The sequence below is a fragment of the Cololabis saira genome, chromosome 19 (assembly GCF_033807715.1).
Source record: "Cololabis saira isolate AMF1-May2022 chromosome 19, fColSai1.1, whole genome shotgun sequence".
Taxonomy (NCBI): domain Eukaryota; kingdom Metazoa; phylum Chordata; class Actinopteri; order Beloniformes; family Belonidae; genus Cololabis; species Cololabis saira.
Window position 1 is genome coordinate 11,406,314 of NC_084605.1, and position 25,160 is coordinate 11,431,473.

A 25,160-nucleotide genomic window follows, 5' to 3' on the forward strand; every position below is an offset into this window, starting at 1 on the left:
GAGCAGAGGCGATTTTAAGAATCAAATGAACAATTTATTTCAAAAACAAATTATAAAAATTCTGATTCTAAGTACAAAACTATCACATCCATTTTGAGTTAATGCTTATAATCCAGAATTAGTACTAAAAATTGATGTTTATGGTTCAATATGGCTTCATGAGCATGTGAAATACATTTTCATTATTATTGAGGATCACAGAGTCATTAAAAGTTAATCTCCTTCATTCACACCATTTATATGTGCAACCTCCCTGAAATCATGTGTTCCTGGCATCTCATATTTGAACCAGCATCAGTAGAGTGGACAGGGATCCGACCAGCAGAGCAACAGTCCCACTCCGTCTCCGATGAGCTCGGCCGTATAGTTGGATCTCTGGTATCGTGTTCCTGATGAAGCCAGAGTAGCTGGTCAGCCTGGTATACACACCTGGCTTGTTTCGGTTGGCACAGCCCAGCCCAAAACTCACGACTCCAGCTTGCACCCAGGTCCCATTTACCATCTGGCAGACTAGGGGGCCTCCTGAATCCCCCTTAGGGGCGAGACAAGTACATACATTCTTATTCAGACGACACCTCTGGGAGGTATCAAAGTGCTGAAACACAACGTCTCAAATTAAGCAGCAGAAAAGGGGGAATACAAGTTCTGTGGAAGTAAACAACCAGTACTCGAGTTGAGGGGGGATGAGGGGGGATGGCACCCCCCCCGAAATAAAAACGGTCAAAATCATCCCCCCTGTAAAACTGCCATCCCTCCTTTCCATCCCTTATGTCATTTCATCAATGAATGTGGTTTTACTGCTATTTCAACATTTAGTCATCACCAGAAAAATAACTTATTTGACCATTTTCACCCGTTTCAAGGAAATTTTCACTTGAAATAAGTAGAAAAATCTGCCAGTGGGACAAGATTTATCTTCTCATTACAAGCAAAAAAAATATTGTTCCACTGGCAGATTTTTCTACTTATTTTAAGTGAAAATCTACTTGAAACAGGTGAAAATTGTTGTTTTTGAGTCTTGTCTTAAATGTAATGAGATTTTTTTTGACTAAAAATTAGACATTTTAACTAGAAATAAGATAAATATTCTTGTTAAGATTTTCAGTTTTTGCAGTGTATAATAACTAGTGAAATCGATCATGTTCTGATTTGCATTTGTAGTTATTCTATATGTATTAAGTAATAGAATAATCAATACAAATAGACAGAGTAATTCCATAAATGTATTAAAAAAAACAAACATTACAAGCAAAAAAATCTTGTTCCACTGGCAGATTTTTCTAATTATTTTAAGTGAAAATCTACTTGAAACAGGTGAAAATTGTTGTTTTTGAGTCTTGTCTTAAATGTAATGAGATTTTTTTTGACTAAAAATTAGACATTTTAACTAGAAATAAGATAAATATTCTTGTTAAGATTTTCAGTTTTTGCAGTGTATAATAACTAGTGAAATCGATCATGTTCTGATTTGCATTTGTAGTTATTCTATATGTATTAAGTAATAGAATAATCAATACAAATAGACAGAGAATTGTTGTTTTTTTCCAGTGATGAGTCTTGTTTTAAGTGTAATTAGATTTTTTTACTAAAATGAGACATTTTAACTAGAAATAAGACAAATATTCTTAAGATTTTGCGTTTTTGCAGTGATCCATTTTACTTATCCTGTGAAGGACAGAGTTATATTGATAAGTTCAGAAAACTGTTTTTAATTTTTGTGTTTTGATGTATTTGATGTAAGCCCAGTGGATATTTAAAGCTTACAGAAGGCTGCATTTAACTGCTGCTATGTCATTACTTTAGGTGTTTTGGTCAGTGCTATTATTTGTAATATATTATATTATTTGTAATCAGCACAAATTATCTGTGCCCATATGATAAAATCCACCACCCCCCCTGTTTTTTTTTTTTTTACAACTCGAGTACTGTAAACAACTATGCAAACAGCTGACCCAACAGTACCTGGCAGGAGTCCTTGCCACCCTCTTGATATCCAGCACAGATCATATCGTACAGGATGTCCACCTCCTCCGTTGGGTCCGTCACGTACATCTCTTGACATGAACTCTGGGAGATGACTGGCACCTGCACTTCCTGCAGAGTCCCAACTCCTGATAGAGGAACTAAGGGGGTATAAATTAATGTTGTTAGGTTCCCCACTAGGAATGGGCGATATTTTACCGTTCACGGTAAACCGTCAAAAAAATTCCCCACGGTAAGAATTTGTCATCTCACGGTAAAAACGATAAATTGAGGAAATAAGAAAGAAAGAAAGAAAGAAAGAAAGAAATGAGCCTGAAAGAAAGAAAGAAAGAAAGAAAGAAAGAAAGAAAGAAAGAAATGAGCCTGAAAGAAAGAAATGAGCATGAAAGAAAGAAATGAGCCTGAAAGAAAGAAAGAAATGAGCCTGAAAGAAAGAAAGAAATGAGCCTGAAAGAAAGAAAGAAGAAAGAAATGAGCCTGAAAGAAAGAAAGAAAGAAATGAGCCTGAAAGAAAGAAATGAGCATGAAAGAAAGAAAGAAAGAAATGAGCATGAAAGAAAGAAAGAAAGAAATGAGCCTGAAAGAAAGAAAGAAAGAAATGAGCCTGAAAGAAAGAAAGAAAGAAAGAAAGAAAGAAAGAAAGAAAGAAAGAAAGAAAGAAATGAGCCTGAAAGAAAGAAAGAAAGAAAGAAAGAAAGAAAGAAATGAGCATGAAAGAAAGAAAGAAGAAATGCGTCTGAAAGAAAGAAAGAAGAAAGAAATGAGTCTGAAAGAAAGAAAGAAGAAAGAAATGAGCCTGAAAGAAAGAAAGAAAGAAAGAAAGAAAGAAAGAAAGAAAGAAAGAAAGAAAGAAAGAAAGAAAGAAAGAAAGAAAGAAAGAAAGAAAGAAAGAAATGAGCCTGAAAGAAAGAAATATTCCCGTTGATGACACATTTTGTATTGGTATTTTTTTTTATCGTTATTGGGTTAAATGCCAGAAATTATCGTGATACATTTTTTTGTCCATACCGCCCATCTCTACTCCCCACTAATTATTCTGTAACAGAAGGTACTATTTTCTTAAACCATTAAGCTTTCACAAAACTGAAAGACAATATTAACTCACTTTCACTTGAGCAGAAGACAGAATTAGCCATGAACATGATGTAAACAGTTTAGCCAACATTACCATCTTGCCGGACGTTTCCCCAGCCGGTTACGTAGCAACTCATTCCAGCTGGGAACAAGGTGCTGGAGGCGGGTAAACACACAGGACGGACATGATCTGACCAAGTTAGTGGCGTGGACAGCTGCACCAGTGCCACATCTTTGCCATTATGAGGTTCATCGTAACCATACGGGATCACAATCCGGCTCACGTAACGTGTCAACTGATGCTGATTGAGGCCGTTCAACTGGTACCGACCGGCGTAGATGATGTAAGGGCTCACGTCGGACGGGCTGAAACAGGATGGAGAGAGAGACACCCAATTAAACTTGCTAGGCAGGAACCTTAAGTGAGTCTGAAATATGAAACCTTTACTTTCTACAGTAACTAAAGACGAGGCATTAAAGGCTTTATGTGTTGCAGGTTTATGTGTCTGAACAGGGTGTGACGATATTCTGAGTGAAACTATCAAATTTAAAAGAGATATAATGAGGTATATGAATGAGCCCCACACTGCCATTTTTGTTGTTTTTGTGTACAAAACTTGTTTAAAATAAGCAAAAAATAATCATACCTATTATTCGTCAAATATAAGATGTTGAATATGGCTGAAATTGTAAAATGTCAGCATTTCCTAAAAGGCCTTAACCCAGGGGCGAAAATCCCGGGGGGGACAGGGGGGACAAGTCCCCCCCCATTAGTAAAGCTGTCCCCCCCTAGAATAATTTGAGACAGAATTAATAATTTTGGAACAATGCAGTAGTATTTAGTAGTGATGCACCAAAATGAAAATTTGTGGCCGAAACCGAAAATAATAATAAACAGTAAAATCTCATTACACTTAAAACAAGAGTCATCACCAGAAAAATAACTTGTTATTTGACAATTTTCACCTGTTTCAAGTAAATTTTCACTTGAAAAAAGTAGAAAAATCTGCCAGTGCGACAAGATTTATCTTATAAGCAAAACAATCTTGTTCCACTGGCAGATTTTTCTACTTATTTCAAGTGAAAATCTACTTGAAACAGGTGAAAAATTGTTGTTTTTTCCAGTGATGAGTCTTGTTTTAAGTGTAATGAGATTTTTTTTTAACTAAAAATGAGACATTTTAACTAGAAATAAGACAAATATTCTTGTTAAGATTTTGGGTTTTTGCAGTGTATTATGTCAGATGTGCTGTATTATTGCCACCTTCCACCTAATACCATTGTTTTGTATTACTCTAAGAAAGGTCTTCTGCCTGTTTGCGAGATAGAGTTGAAAATGTCAAAATGCTGTATTAAAGGAAGGCTAAAACTTTTATTCCTTGTCCACCCCTGGATTTATTCTCTAAAATGTTACTGTTTATTGTCCCCCCCAACTATGAAACAGGATTTTCGCCCCTGCCTTAACCACATAGAGGTTTCTCAAGAATATGATAAAAGACTCAAAGGCTTATCAGGGAGCTTATCTTTGGTTTTACTTGCTGATTTCTGTCTGAGAGCTTTCTTACTTGGCAAAACAATGTGCTGCTGACAGGATCCAGTTTTCTGTGATGATGGAGCCTCCACAGATATGACCATCAGACCGTGTCTTGAGGCCGAGGGGAGAAAACAATGAATCACCTCTGCATCACAGTGGGGGTCAGTTTAAAAACACAAATCCCACATTAAACCTCACACGTCTACCCACGGACACAGTCTTATGTGAATACAGGGGCGTCAATTCAGTATGGCAAGGTACGGCAGCCGCCACACCTTGGCTTCAAGGGAAAATGTAAATGTTTGTTTTTTTAATACATTTATGGAATTACTCTGTGTCTATTTGTATTGATTATTCTATTACTTAATACATATAGAATAACTACAAATGCAAATCAGAACAACATGATCGATTTCACTAGTTATTATACACTGCAAAAACGGAAAATCTTAACAAGAATATTTATCTTATTTCTAGTTAAAATGTCTAATTTTTAGTAAAAAAAAAAATCTCATTACATTTAAGACAAGACTCAAAAACACCTGCAGAAATACTGCAGGAATGACATAGCAGCAGTTAAATGCAGCCTTCTGTAAGCTTTAAATATCCACTGGGCTTACATCAAATACATCAAAACACAACAATAAAAAACAGTTTTCTGAACTTATCAATATGCCTCTGTCCTTCACAGGATAAGTAAAATGGATCACTGCAAAAACTCAAAATCTTAACAAGAATATTTGTCTTATTTCTAGTTAAAATGTCTCATTTTAGTAAAAAAAATCTAATTACACTTAAAACAAGACTCGTCACTGGAAAAAACAACAATTTTCAACTGTTTCAAGTAGATTTTCACTTAAAATAAGTGGAAAAATCTGCCAGTGGAACAATATTTTTTTGCTTGTAATGAGCAGATAAATCTTGTTCCATTGGCAGATTTTTCTTCTTATTTCAAGTGAAAATTTACTTGAAACAGGTGAACATGGTAAAATAACAAGTAATTTTTCTGGTGATGACTCTTGTTTTAAGTGTAATGAGATTTTTTGACTAATAATTAGACATTTTAACTAGAAATAAAACAAATATTCCTGGTAAGATTTTGAGTTTTTGCAGTGAGCGAGACTGCATTTGAAAAAGTTCCAATTTTCTTGACCACACATAAGCTACATAAACTTCTGTGATGAGTATTTGCTGGACGTGTTGATTGATACTCTAGTTAAGTTCTGTGACTCGTAACCTTGCCATACCTTAGCTTCCACTGAATTGACGCCACTGTGTGAATACGAGGTTGTAATTTGTGAATGAGAGCGCAGAAAGGTGTTTTTTAAGCGGGACTCACCTGTATGTCCACCTGCCAGGGCCAAGCCCCGTCCATGGCGTCCATCCCCCCCACGATCCTGTTCTCCATTAGGGGAGGACGGCCACATTCTTGCGCGGAGGAACCTAAAGTACCTAAATAAAAGCGGAAAATGCATTCGTGACCGAAACTGAAAAGGTGAATCAGAAAGGTGACCCCCCACCGAAACCAAATAGGCGCAGTTAAAGCCTGAATTATGGTTCCGCGTTAAATCGACGCAGAGCCTACGCCGTAGTGTACGGCGACTCGCGCAGTACGTTGCGCCGTAGGCGCTGCGTTGATGTAACGCGGAACCAAAAATCAGCCTTGTTTGTTTTTTCAAACAGACAAAAAAAAAAGAATCGGAGGTGGAGGTCGATACTCACCGAGTAAACCCAAAACAACGCCAGCAAACAAGCTCGTCGACATTGCGTGGCGTTTCCCTCTCCAAGTATTAGAAATGGATTAAGCCTTCAATCACTGTATCTATCTCTGTAACTATCTTTTTTTAATTTCTCTAATACCACACGTGCAATCCTAAAAACCTGTTGTAGCCAATAGAAAAAAAACCTCCAAGACAAGTCTGTGTCAAAAAAGATGCATCTCCTTTGTTTCAAAACCACTCCTCAAGGAGAATTATCTCAGAAAAATAGGGTACGAGGTTTTCTCTGATAACCTGGGAGTTGCAGGTGAAATTCGAGGAAACGATGAGATGAAGCAACAGATTACCTGCGAGGCCCCAGCCAGTCAAAAGCCACGTCCCGCCCCCATAATTCACCTGAGCCAATCAGGTGGGAGGAATGTCACACGGACCAATCACATCCTGCTTCCATTGTAAATGAAAAAGGTGCTGGTATCATGCCAAATGTAGTTATATGAAACAAAAAGTCATGCAGGACAACCACAACAACCGTTCACTTTACTTAAAAACACATTTCAGGGCTTTGAAAAGGAGTTATAGACATGTAAACAAAAGGAAATTACTTCTGGAAAACTTAAACAAAAGGGGAGGATTTAATTGTGATTTTATTTATGTAGGGCCAGATTTATTTTCTTTTTTTCTTCCTTTTGTAAGAAAAAATATTTATACATTGATTAAACATAAGACATTACACCAGTAGAGTGCATAGTGCATCAGTACAAAGTAAAGTAAATGGAAATTAGGTGATATTTATCTGCTGAGGTGTATTTACATGTAGACGGACATGTAGGCCAAATTTCTGGCAGCAATTTTACAGTCTGGCATCTACAATTCAGGAGGCGAATTTGCTTAAAACAAAAGGATCAAAATGCATGTATGTGAAAAGTAATTGCATTTTCCTGTTTCATCATGAAAAGAAGTGGAATAGTTACAGTTGATGCATGTATTGTCACAGACTTTTTAAATTATGTATTAATTTTTATTGCCTCATTCTAACATTATTTGTCTTATTTGTCTCTCTTGCAAAGATCCCCCAATATTGATCATTGATGACTGTCTAAATTTTAAATGTCATATAGATCACCTTGTGGAAAAATTATCTAAATATGTCGGTCTGTTTTTCAAACTGAGACACCTGCTTCCACGCTCTGCCCTTCTCACTCTTTATAAAACCTTGTTTGAACCTCATTTAAATTACTGCAATATTATTTGGTGTAATACTTACCCCAGTCATCTAAAAAAATTAGAAGATTTACAGAAAAAAATTATCCGTGCCATCTCTTGGACTGAATTTTACTCACCTACTCGACATCTGTCTATGGTATTCATCGACTCAAAGAATATAACTACTTCCAAATGCGTGTACAATATATCAGGTGGTCTCAGGTTTGAATCCCAGACTAACTCAACTCATCCCAATCTCCGTTCCCCAGCACACCCACAATACTAGACACAAACACCTCATTATAGGGAAAAAACGTAAACTTGTGGGAACAAGTATGAGTGTTGTGTGTCGGGGACCACAGATCTGGAATGAGCTGAATGATAACCTTAAAAAGTCACAGTCCATCTCCATATTTAAACGGCAGTTAAAGAACCAATTGTTAAGCTCATATATATATAAACGTACACTCCGGGATCACAAAATGTTTCATGTTAAGTGTTTGTAATGTGATATGTTGCATGTAAGTGGTAGTCTAGTATAATGTGCATGTTGTTTTGTTGTGTTATGTGTGTATTAAGTGCAAGTGTATGTATGTATTCCTGCCTACTGTATGTATGTTCATTGGCTCCTACCATAAGCTTTTGATAGCTTCTCCAGGAGACCAATTCACATGTGTGAGTGTGAATAAATTCAAATTCAAATTCAAATTCAAAATATCTATTGGCCTACATGTACCAACAACTACACAAAAAAATGTTGCAATAAATAAGTAAAAAGACATCGACATGTTTGTCAAAACAAAATGCAGACCTTCATGATGCTCTGTGTCAACCAAATTATTCAATTTAAAAGGACTTTTAACATTTTCTCCTCATTGTTTGACCTATTTTGTGTTTTACAGTCAAAAGCTATACTTGAATTTAAAGTATGGTCGTGGGAGTTGTTCAGCTTGAACCTGATCTGTAGTTGGACACCCTGGAAGTTTTAATATACTTACTGTACGAGGCCCTGTGAGGTCCAGGTTTTAACTCCTACCTTGGTGAAAACCACTCTGACAGGTGTCTGAGTGAGGACGGGCAACTGCCGTAAGACATACACAAAATAAACTGCATCCTCACAGAGCAAAGCCAGGGGTCAAACTCTGCCCTAAAGAGTCTGAATATGTATTTCTGTTCTTATAAGCAATGCGCTATTGAACTGTTGCATTGTGGGTTGGATTGTCAATATTGACATGATGGATTTTCGGGTTTGTGCACACATCTTGACTGTGGCAATCCTATTTCTTTTACGTGTGACCAAAGGCTTATTCCTTCTGTCTGTCTATGAAGCTGTCTGTCTCTCTTTTTTTGCTCTTTTCCTTCCCTCCCTCCATCCCTCCCCATGTCTCCCCCTCCGTGCCTCCTCCCCTCCATGCCTCCCTGCCCCAGGCAGTGTGTCTAGTTTCACAGAGCAATTGAAGGTGACAGGGACAGAGAGAGCGAGAGAGGGAGGGAGGGACAGAGGGAGGACACATCACAGTATTGCCTGAGGCTACACAACAGTACAGGAAGAGGAAGAGATGGAGGGACAAAGAGAAAAGAGGAAAGACTCATGAAAGTGGTCACGGGAAATTCCATAGGCAGGTAACAGGAAAATAAAGTTGCACAAAAAGAATTGAAATGTACTTAAATGTGTGTGTGTGTGTGTGTATCATGTGTTTGCCTTCAGGTGTGTAGACATTCACTTTTTGTCACTTGCAGCATTTTTGCATGTGCGTGTTTGTGCGTGTGTGTGGGGCCTCCCACTCTGCTCGTCTCACTCATAATATATGAACACATTATTGAATCCAGTCAGTGGGAGCAATTGTAATGCACTCCCGTTTGTTTTTATTTTAACAACTTGATGAATATTTGTCATGGCATTGTAACCATGGCGACTGCCTCCATCGCCACTGCCTCCCCTCTCCCGGCCCTCATCCACCTCCCCTTCCCCATCCCCCCTTCAGCGCTGAAAAAGCAAGGGATGGTGGGAGGGGAGAGGGAGAGAGAGGTGACAGGAATGAACTAACAAGATGCACTAAAAAAAATGCATGTCCCGGAGCTACATGAATCTTTGCAGCGAAGCACGCGCTGCCTCACACACATACACACGCATTATTGTACTCAGCACATAGGGATCACATAGGTTAGACCACATTCCGACGACTGGAACCGAATAAGATGCAACCGTGACTTCTGCAAAACAAAAGGGTTAGCGCTTTGAAAAACAAAAGGGGTGGGATGGGCGACTGTGTACTGCATTAAAATCTTGTTGTTTTTTGTCTTATTTTTGATTTGACCAAACAAAGACTACTCTCATTTACTTTTAACTTTACCTCAGTTACCCTCACCCCCTCATTCTTGGGTTTAAAGTATATTTACTTCAGTATTCAAAGAAGTAAAACATCTAAGTTCTCATACATTGCTATTTTTTTAATTTTGGCCACCACATACTTCCACTACACACACTTTAGAGACAAATAAGAAGCAGGCCCCTGTAAGAAAGCATGGTACATTCAATTCAATTTTATTTGTATAGCGTCTAATACGCTATACAAAGAGGACATCTGCTCTGACTCAAATGGATGTAACATTTTTTATGCCTTATTTCTGTTTTATAGTTCATAAGGAGCTGAAAAGTATTTTCTTTTTCCTAGAATGTATTCAGTAGCATCATCTAATAACTTTGTGAAAATGTTAACTCTATAATTTTCTATTGCAATTACAAGAAAACAAAAATGTCAGTTTATTTTTTTCTATTACTTTAAAAAATTCATTAAATACCATTCTCTGAAATATCTCCTCCGATACCCCTAAAGTTTTTAAGTTTGGAGTCAAAGTTATGGAGCTGTAACAGACTGAATTTTTGTCTTTGTTGTTGTTTTCCAGGTATCAAAAAATAGCTCAGATGACCTACCCAAAAGCAGAGAAAGTGTAGTTTATCTGGATTCCCCCTCAACTGTAACCCCGCTGCATTTGTCAGATTGAAAATGTTGACTTTTACATATTAACTGCTGAATGCAGGACTTTTGTGGTTGTTTTACTTAAGCTGAGTGTCTACATGCATCTTCCACCTCTGCTTCTTAATACTATTTACCTTTGAACTTGTCAAGTCTTTTCCTTCCTCCAAGGCGCTTCTGGAAGGAAAGTAACAGAGAAAGGGGTGGGCGGTAGGAGGGGGGTGCAATGGGGGCAGCAGAGAAAGAATAGCAGAGTATGAAAGAGAGAGGGAGCGACAGAGAGAAAGGGAGCGCAAAGTCTTGTCAACCGGAAATAAAACAAGCTGGCACCCTCCACATCCCCAAGCCCCTACACCCACCCCAAAGTCACATACTTCCTCCTAACTCTCTCTTTCTCTCCCCTCTGCATCCCCACTTCCATCTTCTATCTCTCCCTTTCGCTGTAAAGAGATATATTTAAACCCTGGTTCTACTGTGTTCTCACTCTTTGACTCTGCCGTATATATCGTCATACCTGCGTCAGAGCTTACACCTCATCAGACCTTATGTGTCCATCACAAATCTTTCCTGTATGCCGGCCCTTTCACCTGCTCCGGGCCCTGCTAGTGTCTTTGTTCATTGCCCCACAGCTCAAAGGTAAATGTTTTAAAGCAGAAGAAAAATACCTGTGTAGCCAGGAGACAGTACCTGGGTGTTTGCAGAACAGCTGCACTTTCACTGGCTTAAAATACTGGTGCGGCGACGGAGTAGCTCGCATAATATCCCAGGGCAAAGCAAATAATGTGGTTGAGAGAAAACTGCATCAGAAATCTTTAATTATAACTTATTCATAATTTGAGTCATTTCTCAGTGATTAATTAACAAACACTTTTTCTTTTCAAACTGGAAAATCAAACAACATTCGCTATATTTCGTTGTCATCAACATTTAACTTTTTGGTTTCGGGCCACTAAATTATAGCATCATAACGAATAAAACAATCATTCAAAATATTAGCCTTTTTTGAATTGATTGCAGCTCAATTGAGTCTCAAAAACAAATAAATTAATTGGGTAATTTTTGGCAAAACAGTTAATTTCACAAATGCAGTCTATGCCATTAGATTTTCTTTTTTCAAATTTAGACCCTGATGATATGAGATCATGAAGTAATTATTTTCTTTGAAAATTTCTAATCTGACTACAGATTAAAAACTTAAAAGTGGGGCTGCACGATATATATTAAAAATGTATCAACACAGGAATATCAACAATAGAATAATAATGCAGCACAAACAGATACTGCTAATGTTTTATAAACCAACGTTCTTGCACAAATTTGCACAGATTTAACTTTATATAATTTATATAATATAATATATATATATATATATATATATATATATATATATATATATATATATATATATATATATATATATATATACTAAAATGATCTAGGGCTGTACTTAACTTAAATCTCTACTTTACTAATTCGAATGAATTTTTGTTAGCAAATACAATTACAATCCAGATGCCAGCTAAACAATTAAACCAGTTGGCAGAGCAGAAGAAGCATTGAATAAAGAAAAGTGTATAGAAAATACTAGTAACACTATTCAAATTTTACAATCAGCAGATTGTTTGGTGACAGGATTCGATATAAAATGAGCTTCCACCAGAGATTTAGTCCTGTCAAGTTCAACAGTTTGCCCTGAACTCTTGAAGAATAATTGATCAGTTAAAAAAATCTGAAAAATAATTTGGAGAGTCTCAAACTCACATCAGGTGGACTGAAAGACAAAGTAATCATGTTTTATGGTACGATGAGATCGTGTTACAGTGTGTTTTTGGAAAATAGTGACATTGATTTCTATGTGCTAAAGATGTGAAAGATGGGGTTCAGTAAATGGTGTAGGAGCCAGTGATGACATGAGGGTTCATTCGTGCACATGGACTGCACGACTGTATAATGTAACTGTTTAGAGACAATAGCAACCATGAGAACATCTTCTTACATCAGATCTGCAGTTGTTTTATCACAATAAAGCATAACCTCATTCTGCATGACTTACCATGGTGCAGTGTGTGTGTGTGTGTGTGTGTGTGTGTGTGTGTGTGTGTGTGTGTGTGTGTGTTTGACTGGCCTATACCTGCGGTCCAGATCCGTGTCCTACTAAAAATGTATGACTCATCATGAGACTCAGAAGACAACCGTGGTCTTCTGTGCAGCAAAAATACTTGTAGTCAGCAATTAAAAACACAGATGCCCCCAAAAAAATGTATTAATTTGTATCCTTAGTTCCTGAATTATTAAAATGTACGATTTAAAATATGAATGAGCTTCCACAATAATAGGAATACATTTCTCCAACTTTTTTAATGTATTGCAGGTGTCAATGATGTTGGTCACTGAAGACAAAGAAAAAAAGGAAAAAAAGATGTTAACCCTTCTGAATATCAATATTTGTCTGGACAAATGACTTGCAGTTGGGAGAAAAATAATATATTACTGTTACTGCACATCAAGAACAGCTTTATTTAAAAACGATAAACTTGTGAACACGATAAAATTGTGAACACAATGTTCACAGGATCTCATGCAAACGAGACAAAGGTAGGTCATTTTTCTTTTGTATTATTCACACAATAATGGCATTTCACATTTTAATAACACAAGATGTCTTTCTGAATTTCAGCATATTACCCAGTGACCGGAATCATCCTCAATCTGGAAATATGTGTTGATTCTGTTTGTTTTTTAAGGATTTATTTACTGTGAGGCATTTCTTTAATGGCTCAACATGCCATCACTGATTCTAGCTAATAAAAATCAAAAGAGAATCTATAAAATGATGTATTTCGGTGCTGGTCAGAGAAAACTGATGAACTGATTTCTTTTCAATAAATGCAAATTACACAAAGTATATTCAAAATATTTTGAATGCAATAAATAGATAATGAACTGGACTGACAAGGACCATATTTATTTGGACTTGAATTAATCTTGTTCACCTTCTCTCTGATCACAAGATAGAAACTCCACCAGTTTACTGCAGGAGCTTCACCACAGAAAGGATAGTGAGGGAATGGTTGCGAACATTGGTCTTGGATATTGGTGCGTGTGTTGCAGTAGTGGTGACCTCTTCGGCCCTAACCTGCAGAGGCATACATGTTTCAGTGTGCCGTGTGTGTTACAGGTTGAAGCCAGCACTCCAGACTGCTGCAGGTCAGCCTGGAGCTCTTTATGTAGATGTCTTACAAAGGTGTTTTTTCCTTTCTGCAATCTGGAACAGCCTTCAAAGACTTCTTTCTCTGACTTTACTCGACGCAAGACATCCTAAAAGTATTCTAACATCATTGTATGATTTTTTTTTAAATACCTGACTGAAAAGAATTAGCAAATGAAATTGTAAAGCCATGGACAAAATTAACTTTATTAAATCATCATTTTATGATGCTGAAATTTCTTGAAAATTGAAAACTGTTGAGACAACAAATTTATGATCTATGGTCATTGTTTTTTTCTATCTTTTCTTTTTAGAACCATTAAGGTTTTTGATTTATTATGAAATCCAGATTTTATTCAGCAGCTACCTTTTATTGTGTCTGTGATACTTTGGTTTAGAATTTCATTTCATTAAAGGGAATATACATTCAGTGTGAGGGACTTTGAGTATGGAGTCTGCGTGCTTGTGTGGGTTCTCTCCAGGTATTCTGTTTCCTCCCACAATCCAAAAACATGTATTTAAGGTGAATTGGTGCTTCACACTGAATGGGTGTGAGCATTTTTGGCGGTTTGTTTACGTGACCCTGCTAGTCCGTCCAGGCTACACCCGGCCTATCAGGACAGTAAAAATAGGCTCCAGAAGATCCTAGTGCTCCTGAATAGGAAAAACTGAGGATGGCTGGACGAATGGATGCAAATTATGATTAGTTTATTCCATAAATATCATTGAATATTTTTTTTAGAATGTTTCTAAGTATCCAAAACTAGTTTATTTGCATTTATATCTAAAATCATGTGCTTATATATTCCAGTAACCGAATAATTCTAATTCTAATTCTAATAATAAGTTAAACTTCTGTCATAATTCCACTGTGAGGCATAAAATCATCTGCTGTTTCATTTTCTTAACCAGAAAAGAGAAATCCGGATGTCACAGTGAAATTCATTTTCTGAGCTTGCAGCACTTTTTAGTCGCTGCACAAAGGAGCTGCAGGTGTTTGGACATGTCAAAGCTTTGTTAAAGTTTTCAAGATCACATCTCTTTAGTGCAAATAAAACAGCTTAGTTAATGTGGTTAATAGCGTGAATCAATCTAACAATGTCAGGCTACGAGACACCTTTCTACCAATTTCAGGATGTGTTTATATGTAATTCATGTCCAAAATTGAACTCCATCATCTATTTATCATCTGCGATCTTTCCATTATCTGTGCTTTATGCTCCACTCTCTCGGCCTCCCCTCCTCCTCTCGCTGGCATTAAGTTCAAACTTGACACTGATGTTGACTCACTTTGTCACCCCTCGGTGGCTCCCTCTCCCTTTCTCTTTCTCTCTCTCCCTCTCTCCCCATCGCTCGGAGGACACGAGTGCCCGCAGACGCATTTCTCTCCAGAGCCCCCCACCTCCTCCCTCTTTCACTCTATCTCACCCTGTCCAACTCTCTTCATCTCTTTCCTACTCTTCCCTTTACACACACACACATAGTATTGTCAACAAAGCAGGAGAACAAGGAGCGTTGTGGGAATAAAGGTCCACAGAAGAGGAGAGTAACACGCAGGACCTCTTCATCATTTCACCTGGACACACTGGTAAGTTTGCATACAAAAAATGTGGTTATTTGTTGCCGTTTTTATGTGTTTCATTCAGCGCTGGTGTTTGAAACTGACTTCCGCACACGTCTTGGGATAAATTTCGCCACCCACGGTGTTCATGTATTCAGGAATTAGGTTTACCGGTGATTAATAAGTTGTTACACCTCGTCCCTGTCGGTCCAGTTTGACCTTTGACATTTAATCGCGGAGCTCGTTTAAGAGATTCGGCACGGCACTGATCTTTATTCGCCTACTTTCGCCTTTCACCAAGGAAGTAACGTCCCACCAAATTCCAAAAAATAAGGGGAGAGTGGGGCAAATATTTATTTTGGCACGTAATAATGGTCAATTATGTGTTTTTGCAGTTTATCTTGAAGTTAAATCTACCTATACCTAAAGCTATTTGCGTATGCAAGCATTGTGTAGATGTTAAATGTTTTATTTTGTATTTGTTTTTTTGGGGGGGTGCATGTATGTGTTTGAGCATGCATACTTAAGTTCGCCAACAAGAATAGAGAAAGACGCAAAGGCAAATGTCATGGCTTTCAGAGTGGCTTCTAATGTACCTCATCTCCCTGTGGTATACTAGCATAGCAATGTATAACAAACACACACTACGACAGCGAGCATGTAACTAACTCCATTTATGTCTGTCATCATGAGGCTAATTCACCACAATGCCAACCATGTGTGAACTCATGCGATATGAACCCCTCCTCCTCCTCTTCCTCCTCCTTCTTCCTCCTCTTCCTTTTGCTCCTATACGAACTGGAGGATCTGAAGTGACAGTAAACAGGGGCGAGCACGGGCACAGGACGGGACGCCTCCTATTTCTCTTCATGGTGGTTTGGACTTTCATAGTATGTATGAGAAGTTAACCATGCTGAACCTGCAGAGCGGCTCAAACTGGAGTGGGCCTAACAACTGGTACCATGACCCCACCGGCGTCCAGACGCAACACAGCACAGGTGAGATGACATTTCAGCAACAATGTTCTCGGATCAGCGGGTAAATGTCACCAAATTTAAGCTACGGAGAAACTAAAAGTAGCTTGACAATGAGCTGTCGTGCAACACTTCCACCTGCTCCAAGCGTGTATCTTGGAGCGTGGATGTTTGCCGGTCTGTTGTAGGAATTTTCTTGACACAGAAACATCTTTTTTGTCACCTCCTTGGCTGTCAGTGTCTCAGGGCTGCCTCCTGGACACGGAGGGCAGCATGGGTGGAGAGGCGGGGGGAGGAGGATCGGGCAGAGGGGGAGGAGTCCCCGTGGAGCGGGACGAGGGCGAGGAGTCTCAGCTGAGGCTGCAGCTCAAGAGGAAGCTGCAGAGGAACAGGACCAGCTTCACACAGGAGCAGATCGAGGCTCTGGAGAAAGGTCAGGCCATGCAAGCACGCACAGCTCTCTGCTTTGCTCGTCCACCAATCGCTGCTCTCCATGAGCGCAAGTCAGACAGCAGTGGGTCATGACGCAGCTTGTCCTGCTGCTTCTTGCTCCTGCCAACACCTTTGTTATCAGATTAAAATCTTTACACCTTGTTTGCAGCTTTTTGTTAAATTGCAAACAATTAGACCGCATACAAAATCAGGCTACGTATATTTTGGCAGGACAGCGTCTTTATCAAGTCCCTTCAGGGATAACTAAACATTGTCATGATCACTTCCAGATGCAAATTATCCACAATGTTAACTCTTAAAATATTCTCGACTTGCTCCAAAAAGCCTCTGGCGACCTGCACAGCAGACTTTTTGATAATGCATCATTACTATGGTTGTATTATGCATCAAGTCTGGCTCTGGTAGCCTCATATATCCACTGAGGGAGATCAGAGAGCCACCCTTGACTGGATGTGGCTGCAGAAGGCCCTTGAGCTAAATAAGAACGCAATGTCCACTGTGCAGCCGAGTGGAAGCGTATCAGTGTGGTCACTCTGTGCAAATGACATTAATGAGGTACACTGACCTCAGTGCACAGCCAGGCCACAATAACAATCATGTGTTGTCACGGACGCCTATTATAACCAAGCCAATTAAAACAATTTGCTGGACAGACGAAGCATGTGGTAGCACTATAAACTTTATACTTTTACAATTATGTTGTTCCTTAATATAATGACAAAGTGGTATAAAAAAATCAGTTGGAACTTGGTGAAATGTTAAATTAATGTGGAAAAACACAGAAAGTGTGGAACTTTTGAGTGTATAAAGAGCTTATCAGTAACTGACCTGAAACCTCACAGTTCACCACCATGACTCAGACTTAACGGCTGAGTAATATTCACATTTCAACCTGTCAGCAACGCAAATGTCAGTGCTTCGTCAACTTTAAATTAACTCCCATGATCAGAAATGATTCTCTAAATCCAAAAGTACTGTTAATATAAACTCACAGTGGATCAGTAGGACTTTATAACACACATCACTTCCTGTGTCTCTGCAATTTAGAGCACATGCAGGTTATGCTGAAACAGCTGTGGTGAAAGATGGCAAAATTCAAACCCAAGGACTTCTCTCCTACTTAGTTTTAGTCAGCCCTCTCTGAAATAAAGTGCTTAGACAGCTTCTCAACTTGAATCCTTCCATTCGAACTTTCTGCATGTTCCATAAAGATAAATAATTTATACAAAGTGCAACAGATAAATATTTCAAATAGGGTTGTTAGGATACAGCTCAGCTTCCTGGATTTATATGTTGCAGGGAGAGGTAATTAGTAAAGTTGACATTAAGAAGTAATAACCTAACGTGCAGAATGATATCTGATTATTTCTTCAGAATACGTGAACATGTGCAGTAAGGGCTGTCGGGCAGCTGCTCTTACTGGTCCTGTTACCACCAAACGCCCTTTTGACTTCAGGTGATGTCATCCACAGAGTTTGAACGGACGCATTACCCAGATGTTTTTGCAAGGGAGAGATTGGCAAACAAGATCGATCTACCGGAGGCCAGGATACAGGTGAGGAGGCTCTCACTCAACCCTTTCATCAAGTTTGCATGACGTGGCCTTGACGTGTAATAAAATGACGAGGGTGTGCTCTCTAAATTATTAAGAAATGAAAAAGAGCAGAAATGAAAAATATTGTCAAGGTAAATGTTCCTCTGGATCCTATAGTGTATTTGTTGGGAGCTGTAGCAAAGGAAACGTATAACGCAGAACAGCGATATATACTGCGGATTTTGTTACTGATTGCCAAGAAAATGATTACTGTGAATTGGAAGGACAGTAAATCACCGACAGTAACACAGTGGAAGCAGAGACTGAAGCAGGTTTACATCATGGAACAGATGACCGCAAGGCTACAAATGAAAATGGACACTTTTGACCAAAGATGGGGAGATGTTGTGTTGTATTTGGATACTGATAGAAATAGGTTGTAGTAAAAGAAGGGGAATTGTCTTAATAAGTAATCTTGCTGTCTGTATTAATGTCGACTTAATATGCACTTTTTGATTGTCTGTGTATGGGGGAAATGTTCTGTTATTTGTGAAAAAGGAAAAAATAAAAAGTTATAAAAAAAAAAAGAAATGAAAAAGATGCTTGTGATTGACAGGTGTGGTTTTCAAACCGAAGAGCAAAGTGGAGGAGGGAGGAGAAGCTCCGCAATCAAAGGAGGTCAGGTGGTGTGACTTCCTGTTCGCAGAGCCAAGCCCCTCTGAGCACATCCTTCAACACATCTGTCTATCATCACCAGCAGCACGGCAGCAGCTCAGGTAAACGCAAGCGCACATGCAAGCTGCTCCTTAATGACTGTAAATGTGCTTATTAGCCTGCGCACGTCACGTCAGTGAAACAGCAAGCAGGAGTTTACATTTGCTCTCCATGATTTATACATTTGGGGACAGGAATATTTGAGTAGGTTATAATTACAAACCTCAGAGTGCTCCTGCTTGACATCTACAGGCAGACAAACAGTAAGAGTTTCCATTAGGGTGCATCTATATTAAACACTTCCACCTTGAGATAATCCCATCACATGAGTGGAAGTGTGTGTGTTTGTTTGTTTGTGTGTGTGTGTGTGTGCGTGTGTGTGCTCACCGTCTTGCTGTGCTCTGTGTGTCTCTCTCCAGGGTCCATGTTGAGTCAGGCTGAGTCGTCCCTGCCCAGCTACAGTTCGCTGTCTGTTTTCTCATCCGGAGTCCAGGTTGGACATTCATTATTCATCAATCATCATCACCTTGCAAACTATGTCACTGAAACAGAGCAGAATCTGGAGATAATCGCACAGCTTCTGCAATTAATGTTAATAATACATAAAATGCATGATGTACTCTTATTATTATCATAACTGTTAGTCCTGTTATTGCAGTTGTCTCACTAATTATGATCCCATTTATTATTGTTAATGGCACAAAAATAGTGATGAGCATTTTGTTATGAACTAATATTGTCAGCAAGCATCAGTAGAGTGAGTCATTATGAGTTTTTTTTATTTTTTTATGAGGTCAGAGGCTCCGTGGCACTGCTGCATCACCTGAGATGGGAGAACAGGTGGGGGGTGGGGTGGAGAGGGTGAAGGATACTGTTGTGACGATAAAACATAAGCAGAAGAAAACATTTTTACCCACCATTATTCATCCAAATGGCTTAACATTTAACTGCATTTCCATGAGCTCAACCATCTGACGAAGATAAACAGCTGTCATGAAGAACAAATAGATACATTAATTCATGTTTCATGAAGATAGAGCACATTTACAAATATAAAAATCATAAACAAAAAAAAAACTTGAATAGGTTATTATGTATCCCCCAAAGAAATCTTGTTTTTGTCATTTTTTAAGTAAAGGATTTACTGCTGTTCGCTGATTTTGTGACAGTGAATAAAAGATTAGGCAATCAAATTGACAGACTTGTCTATAGGAAAATGATTTCATTAATGAAAGTATCGCTTCATTTCCCTACTTACTAAAGTAGGAATTCATAAATCCTAAACGTGAAAGGGACTAAAACTGGAAATTTGGACTCTTAAGAAGAGTTATCCACTGCTCCATAATATTGTTCTGTTAGTGTGCCAGGATCTTTGGGATTGGCAGAGTTGGTGTTGATACAATGAATCACTAGGAAGAAAAGCTATCTTAAAACAAGATGCTCTCCATTAGTCAGGTTATTATTATTATTATTATTATTATTATTATTATTATTATTACTAATAATATCAATACTAATATTATTATTGTTGTTGTTATTATTATTAGTAGTAGTAGTAGTATCATTGTGATTATTATTATTATTATTATTATTATTATTATTATTACTAATAATAATAATATCATTATTAATATTATTATTGTTATTATTATTATTAGTAGTAGTAGTGTCATTGTGATTATTATTATTATTATTATTATTATTATTATTATTATATGTTCATTCATTTATTTACCAAAATACTGATTTAAAATCAGCATGTACAATCTTGACTCATGACATCAGTAGTTATTTATTTATTTGCTTATTATTTACACCACTCTGAACATTTCATTTGGGTCATGACTTTCTTATAATAAAAAAAAGCATTTCCTTGATCTCAGTGGGGTTTTCCTGGTTAATTAAAGTTTTTGTTTTTGTATTTTTCCAGTGTTTTTTTATGTTTTGTTTTTATTCCAACATTCTACAAAAATGTGAAGATACTCGTGCTGTTTTCTGAGTGATACGCATGGATGTTATACCCTTGTTAAACCGTAAATACTATAACATATGGATCAACTAGTCATGAAATAATTAAGACAATAATTGACTGTGTTGTTCCAGGCTTTAGAAACACATTGTAAATAAGATATTACGTCTATTGCACATGTAGATATATTAATCCGGGCTGCTGCGGCCCTGCACTCCCATGTTTACAATACTCTAGCACCTCCATGTGGTCAGATTCAAATTCACTTTAAACTCCTTTTCAATACACGGCTGCACATTTAATGACATAGAATAATATGATAGTGTTTTGTATCAACCTAATCAATCTCTTTCTTGTGTTTGTTTCTGCTCTCAGTCCATTCCTCCCCAGTCGGCATCGTCTTATTCCTGCATGTTACCTCCATCTCCGTCTGCTCCACGCAGTTTTGACTCATCCGCCTACTCCTCCCCTCATCTGCAGAGTCCGCCCTCTACCAACTCCAACACAGGTGGGTGTTCCTCTGACAGACAGAGGTGTGAACTACGGAAGAGTATTAGGGCCAGGCAGGAGAAAAATAAAAATAATATTTTAGAGGAGGAAGATTTTTTTTTCATTATGCACTTCGATAAAAAGGCGAAATGTCGAGAAAAAAGTCGAAATGTCGAGATTAATGTTGAAGTACAATTTCGAGAAAAAAGTCAAAATGTTGAGAAAAAAGTCAAAATTTCGTGAATAAAGTTGAATTGTTGAGAAAAAAGGCGAAATTTTGACTTTATTCTTGAAATTGTATTTCAACATTATCTCGACATTTCGACTTTTTTCTCGAAATTGTATTTCAACATTACTCTCCACATTTCGACTTTTTTCTCGACATTTCGACTTTTTTCTCGAAAATTGTATTTCAACATTACTCTCCACATTTCGACTTTTTTCTCGACATTTCGACTTTTTTCTCGAAAATTGTACTTCAACATTACTCTCCACATTTCAACTTTTTTCTCGACATTTCGACTTTTTTCTCCACATTTCAACTTTTTTCTCGACATTTCGACTTTTTTTCAAAAATTTTACTTCAACATTAATCTCGACATTTCAACTTTTTTCTCGACATTTCGACTTTTTTTTCGAAGTGCACAATAAAAAAAATCTTCCTCTCTCAAATATTTTTTCTCCTGTATGGCCCTGATACTCTTCCGTAGTGAACACCTGCTTCAATGTGCAACTGTTTTTTCTGGCTGCCCGAACTGATCATTTCATTTTTTCCCCTCTGCCTGTGTCTTCCATTCAGGGCTCATATCACCCGGGGTGTCAGTGCCGGTCCAGGTCCCAGGAACTGAGCCGCAGAGCATGAGTCAGAACCTGGGTCAATACTGGGCCAGACTACAATGAGCTCCAGACAATCAGTGACTAGGAACCCAAGAAGGAGGGGGAAGGGCATGTTAAAAAAAAAAAAGAATTGTGTCAAAAAAATCAATATCTGGACACAAGCATTAAGGAAGCGCAGGACTGAGCTGTAGAGAAGCCTCAGTGGGTTGCAGAACCCGAAATGCATTCAATGTTTACAAATCCAGCCAAGAGCTTTGGTTGCACTTCACAGTTCTCAGGTCATTCTGGCATTGTTTTAGCATCAGTCTGAGGTGTATTTAAGACTAAGACTCTGGAGTCTGTGGTGATAGAGGAAGAATGTGCATTTATGGGTCATTTCCAGAAACAAAAGTCACGGAAAAATACTGGAAACAGGGATGTTTGGACACCAATACACCGTGAGGTGGAGTTGAAAGTTACAAAAAGACAATAAGTGGTCTTCTGAGTGATGAATACTTTGTGAAACGGACCAGGCCAGTCTCTCATATTTGTTTTGTCACAAAAAAAAACTGTGACTCGGTAGTACTAAGTATATGCCAGCAGATGTCAGGCGTATTGTTAAGTGTAACCGTAGTTTCTTGTAACTCAAGCAGCTCGATGATATTGTGATAGCTAGCTTGTTCCCCAAACAAAAGCTATGTAAGGCTACTGTGAAGGCAATCACTTATACTAAAACTTCAACAAAAAAAAACATACAGTTAAAAATGGATATCTTGCCTATCCTGCCATTACTTTGAGACTGCATATTTTTGTACAGACATCCGTGTATGAAGATAAATGTGGAATATTGTCAGATGTTATTCTAGGCAAGGATGATGGACGCTGTGGACTCCAGTCATCGTGAAGATTTGTCTTTTGAAAATGTCCAAAACTGAGTTCATCACAAAACAGCCACTATGTTAAAGGTACTTATTTATGGACAAAGGTTTTATTCAGTTTATTACAAAAAAAAAGAAAACAGAAGAAAAAGCAGCTCCATAAGAGAATGAGTGACAGATACTCAGATTGGCAGGGCTTTTCTCCTCTTTTGTTTCCTTTGCTTTGTTTTAACACACAACTAATGACACTTTTCCTTCAGCCAGTGACAATCAAGCGTCCTTGCACACTGAAAAAAAAATATCATCCAATGCAAACACTCTTGAGGCAGACAATCAAAATGAATAAACTATGAAACTGCTGCAACACAGTCTATATAACAGCGATGACTTTGACGGCTGTGCATGACCAAAAGAAGATGCTCCAGGCAATCAGCTACAAGCAGAAATATCAATCAAATATTGTACAGAAGCCTTTTATCATCGTACTTTGCAGGGTTTTCAGCTCTGCTCACTTTCCTCAGACTATTGGTTCTCTTGATGCATCTCATATGAAGTGTCTTTCAGCTCTTATTTATTTGTCTTTTCACTTGTTCACATAAGTCATTTGTGTTGTTTCTGTTGTTGTCAAGTGTTGTATTAGTATTGTATAGCTACCAAGAGTCAACCCTTTTGTGAAGGCCTTGGATCCCTTTAAATGAAAATAAATCTGTGTGTAATGCCGTTACTTCTAAGATCTGCATTTATATTTTTCATTTTATTTACTATATATGGGTTGTTTTTTTTTAAATGTGCTGGTTTTGTTTGTTTCTGCAACAACAACTGTTTTCCTCTCACAGCAGTCAACTCTTTATGGTTATTTATTTTTAAACCACTCTATGTAGCAATACCACTTTTGACCACATGAGGGAGACATCGCAAGAAAGTTCATGCATCGCCACCTGGAGTGAGATGCGTCAAAGTTTAGCTCCAGTGGGACAAAACAGTACTAAGTAAATCATCTTGTCGTCAGTGGTCCTTTGGTTCTTTTGTTCACACATCAACTGCCACAATGTGGCCAGAAGTTGTGTTGTTACATTGACAGGCTTTTATTTTTGAAATCCAGTGGAGAATTGTCAAAATTGAACTCTTTTAAACTGGGTTCATATCAAACAGTTTTGATGCTTAACCCTTTATAGGGCACTCATTGAAATACTTGGAAATGTACAATTTCAACCCTAGAGTGTTACTGGGGGCTACTACCAAAGTATTTTTCAATTTTTCTTTTTTTCATTTTTTTTTTAATTGTTGATGCAAATCAAGGTCAACGAAGTTACCATATATGGTTCCTTGCCCATCGCGAGTAACATTGTATCTAACTTGCTCTACTACTAACTCTACTTGCCCATTGTGGGTGAAATTGTACCCATAAATTGGATATGTATAAAAATACAAAAAACACATACAACATAATATTTATGATACTCTCTTCATAGAGATATTAGAACTTTTCTCCATAAATGTTACAACTTGACTTATAGGGCTTCTCTTTTTCTCCATCCATATATTTCGTCCAATCAGTCCAATCACCTCCTGACCCTCTCTCTCCACCAGCAGCAGGCAGGTTGACCATGCCATTGACCATGCCACAGAACAAGAAGTGAAGAATAGCATTAGAATTAATGGTGGTACTGATATTATGCTATACAAATCTGTGGCAACATCCAATGCAACATCCAATATTGTCTTACCTTATAATGCGCTATTTGTAAAACGAAAACGCCTGAAGTATGACTTACTAGATGCACCGGGCATATGTCTACAAAAGGACACTGTCACTTGAACTAGTTTGACCATAAGGGGGTGTATTTGTAAAAAATACACAAAGTATGGCTTACTAGAGTATCTGGCATATGTCTATAAAAGGTTCCTCAGTCACTTGCACTAGTTTTACCACACAGGGGCGTATGATCATATATGGGATCACCATTATTCATGCTAACTACGGTATTTCACTGATTTCACTAATTCTGCACAAACAACCCTTATCTCATCAGTTAGCGCCATCATTCAAGCACATACTGTGTGAGTGTCATCA

At 37.9% G+C, this 25,160-nt stretch overlaps 2 protein-coding genes across 2 annotated transcripts in view; one reads left to right on the forward strand and one right to left on the reverse strand.

The window, feature by feature from the left end:
- LOC133419082 (uncharacterized) overlaps window positions 1-6,634 on the reverse strand; it is a 34,997-nt gene extending 28,363 nt beyond the window's left edge. Inside the window, exons 1-6 of the mRNA XM_061708099.1 lie at window positions 6,314-6,634; window positions 5,931-6,043; window positions 4,623-4,702; window positions 3,152-3,423; window positions 1,963-2,123; window positions 283-532 (exon numbers count right to left, since the gene is read on the reverse strand). Of these exons, the coding sequence (XP_061564083.1) occupies window positions 283-532; window positions 1,963-2,123; window positions 3,152-3,423; window positions 4,623-4,702; window positions 5,931-6,043; window positions 6,314-6,356 (919 nt within the window). The 5' untranslated portion in view covers window positions 6,357-6,634. The remainder of the gene's footprint in view (window positions 1-282; window positions 533-1,962; window positions 2,124-3,151; window positions 3,424-4,622; window positions 4,703-5,930; window positions 6,044-6,313) is intronic.
- Window positions 6,635-16,049: 9,415 nt separating this feature from the next.
- mmp25b (matrix metallopeptidase 25b) overlaps window positions 16,050-25,160 on the forward strand; it is a 30,769-nt gene continuing 21,658 nt past the window's right edge. The window contains exons 1-6 of the mRNA XM_061708385.1: window positions 16,050-16,257; window positions 16,472-16,666; window positions 18,159-18,241; window positions 18,837-18,996; window positions 19,354-19,427; window positions 21,279-21,411. Coding sequence (XP_061564369.1) covers window positions 16,152-16,257; window positions 16,472-16,666; window positions 18,159-18,241; window positions 18,837-18,996; window positions 19,354-19,427; window positions 21,279-21,411 — 751 coding nt within the window. The 5' untranslated portion in view covers window positions 16,050-16,151. The remainder of the gene's footprint in view (window positions 16,258-16,471; window positions 16,667-18,158; window positions 18,242-18,836; window positions 18,997-19,353; window positions 19,428-21,278; window positions 21,412-25,160) is intronic.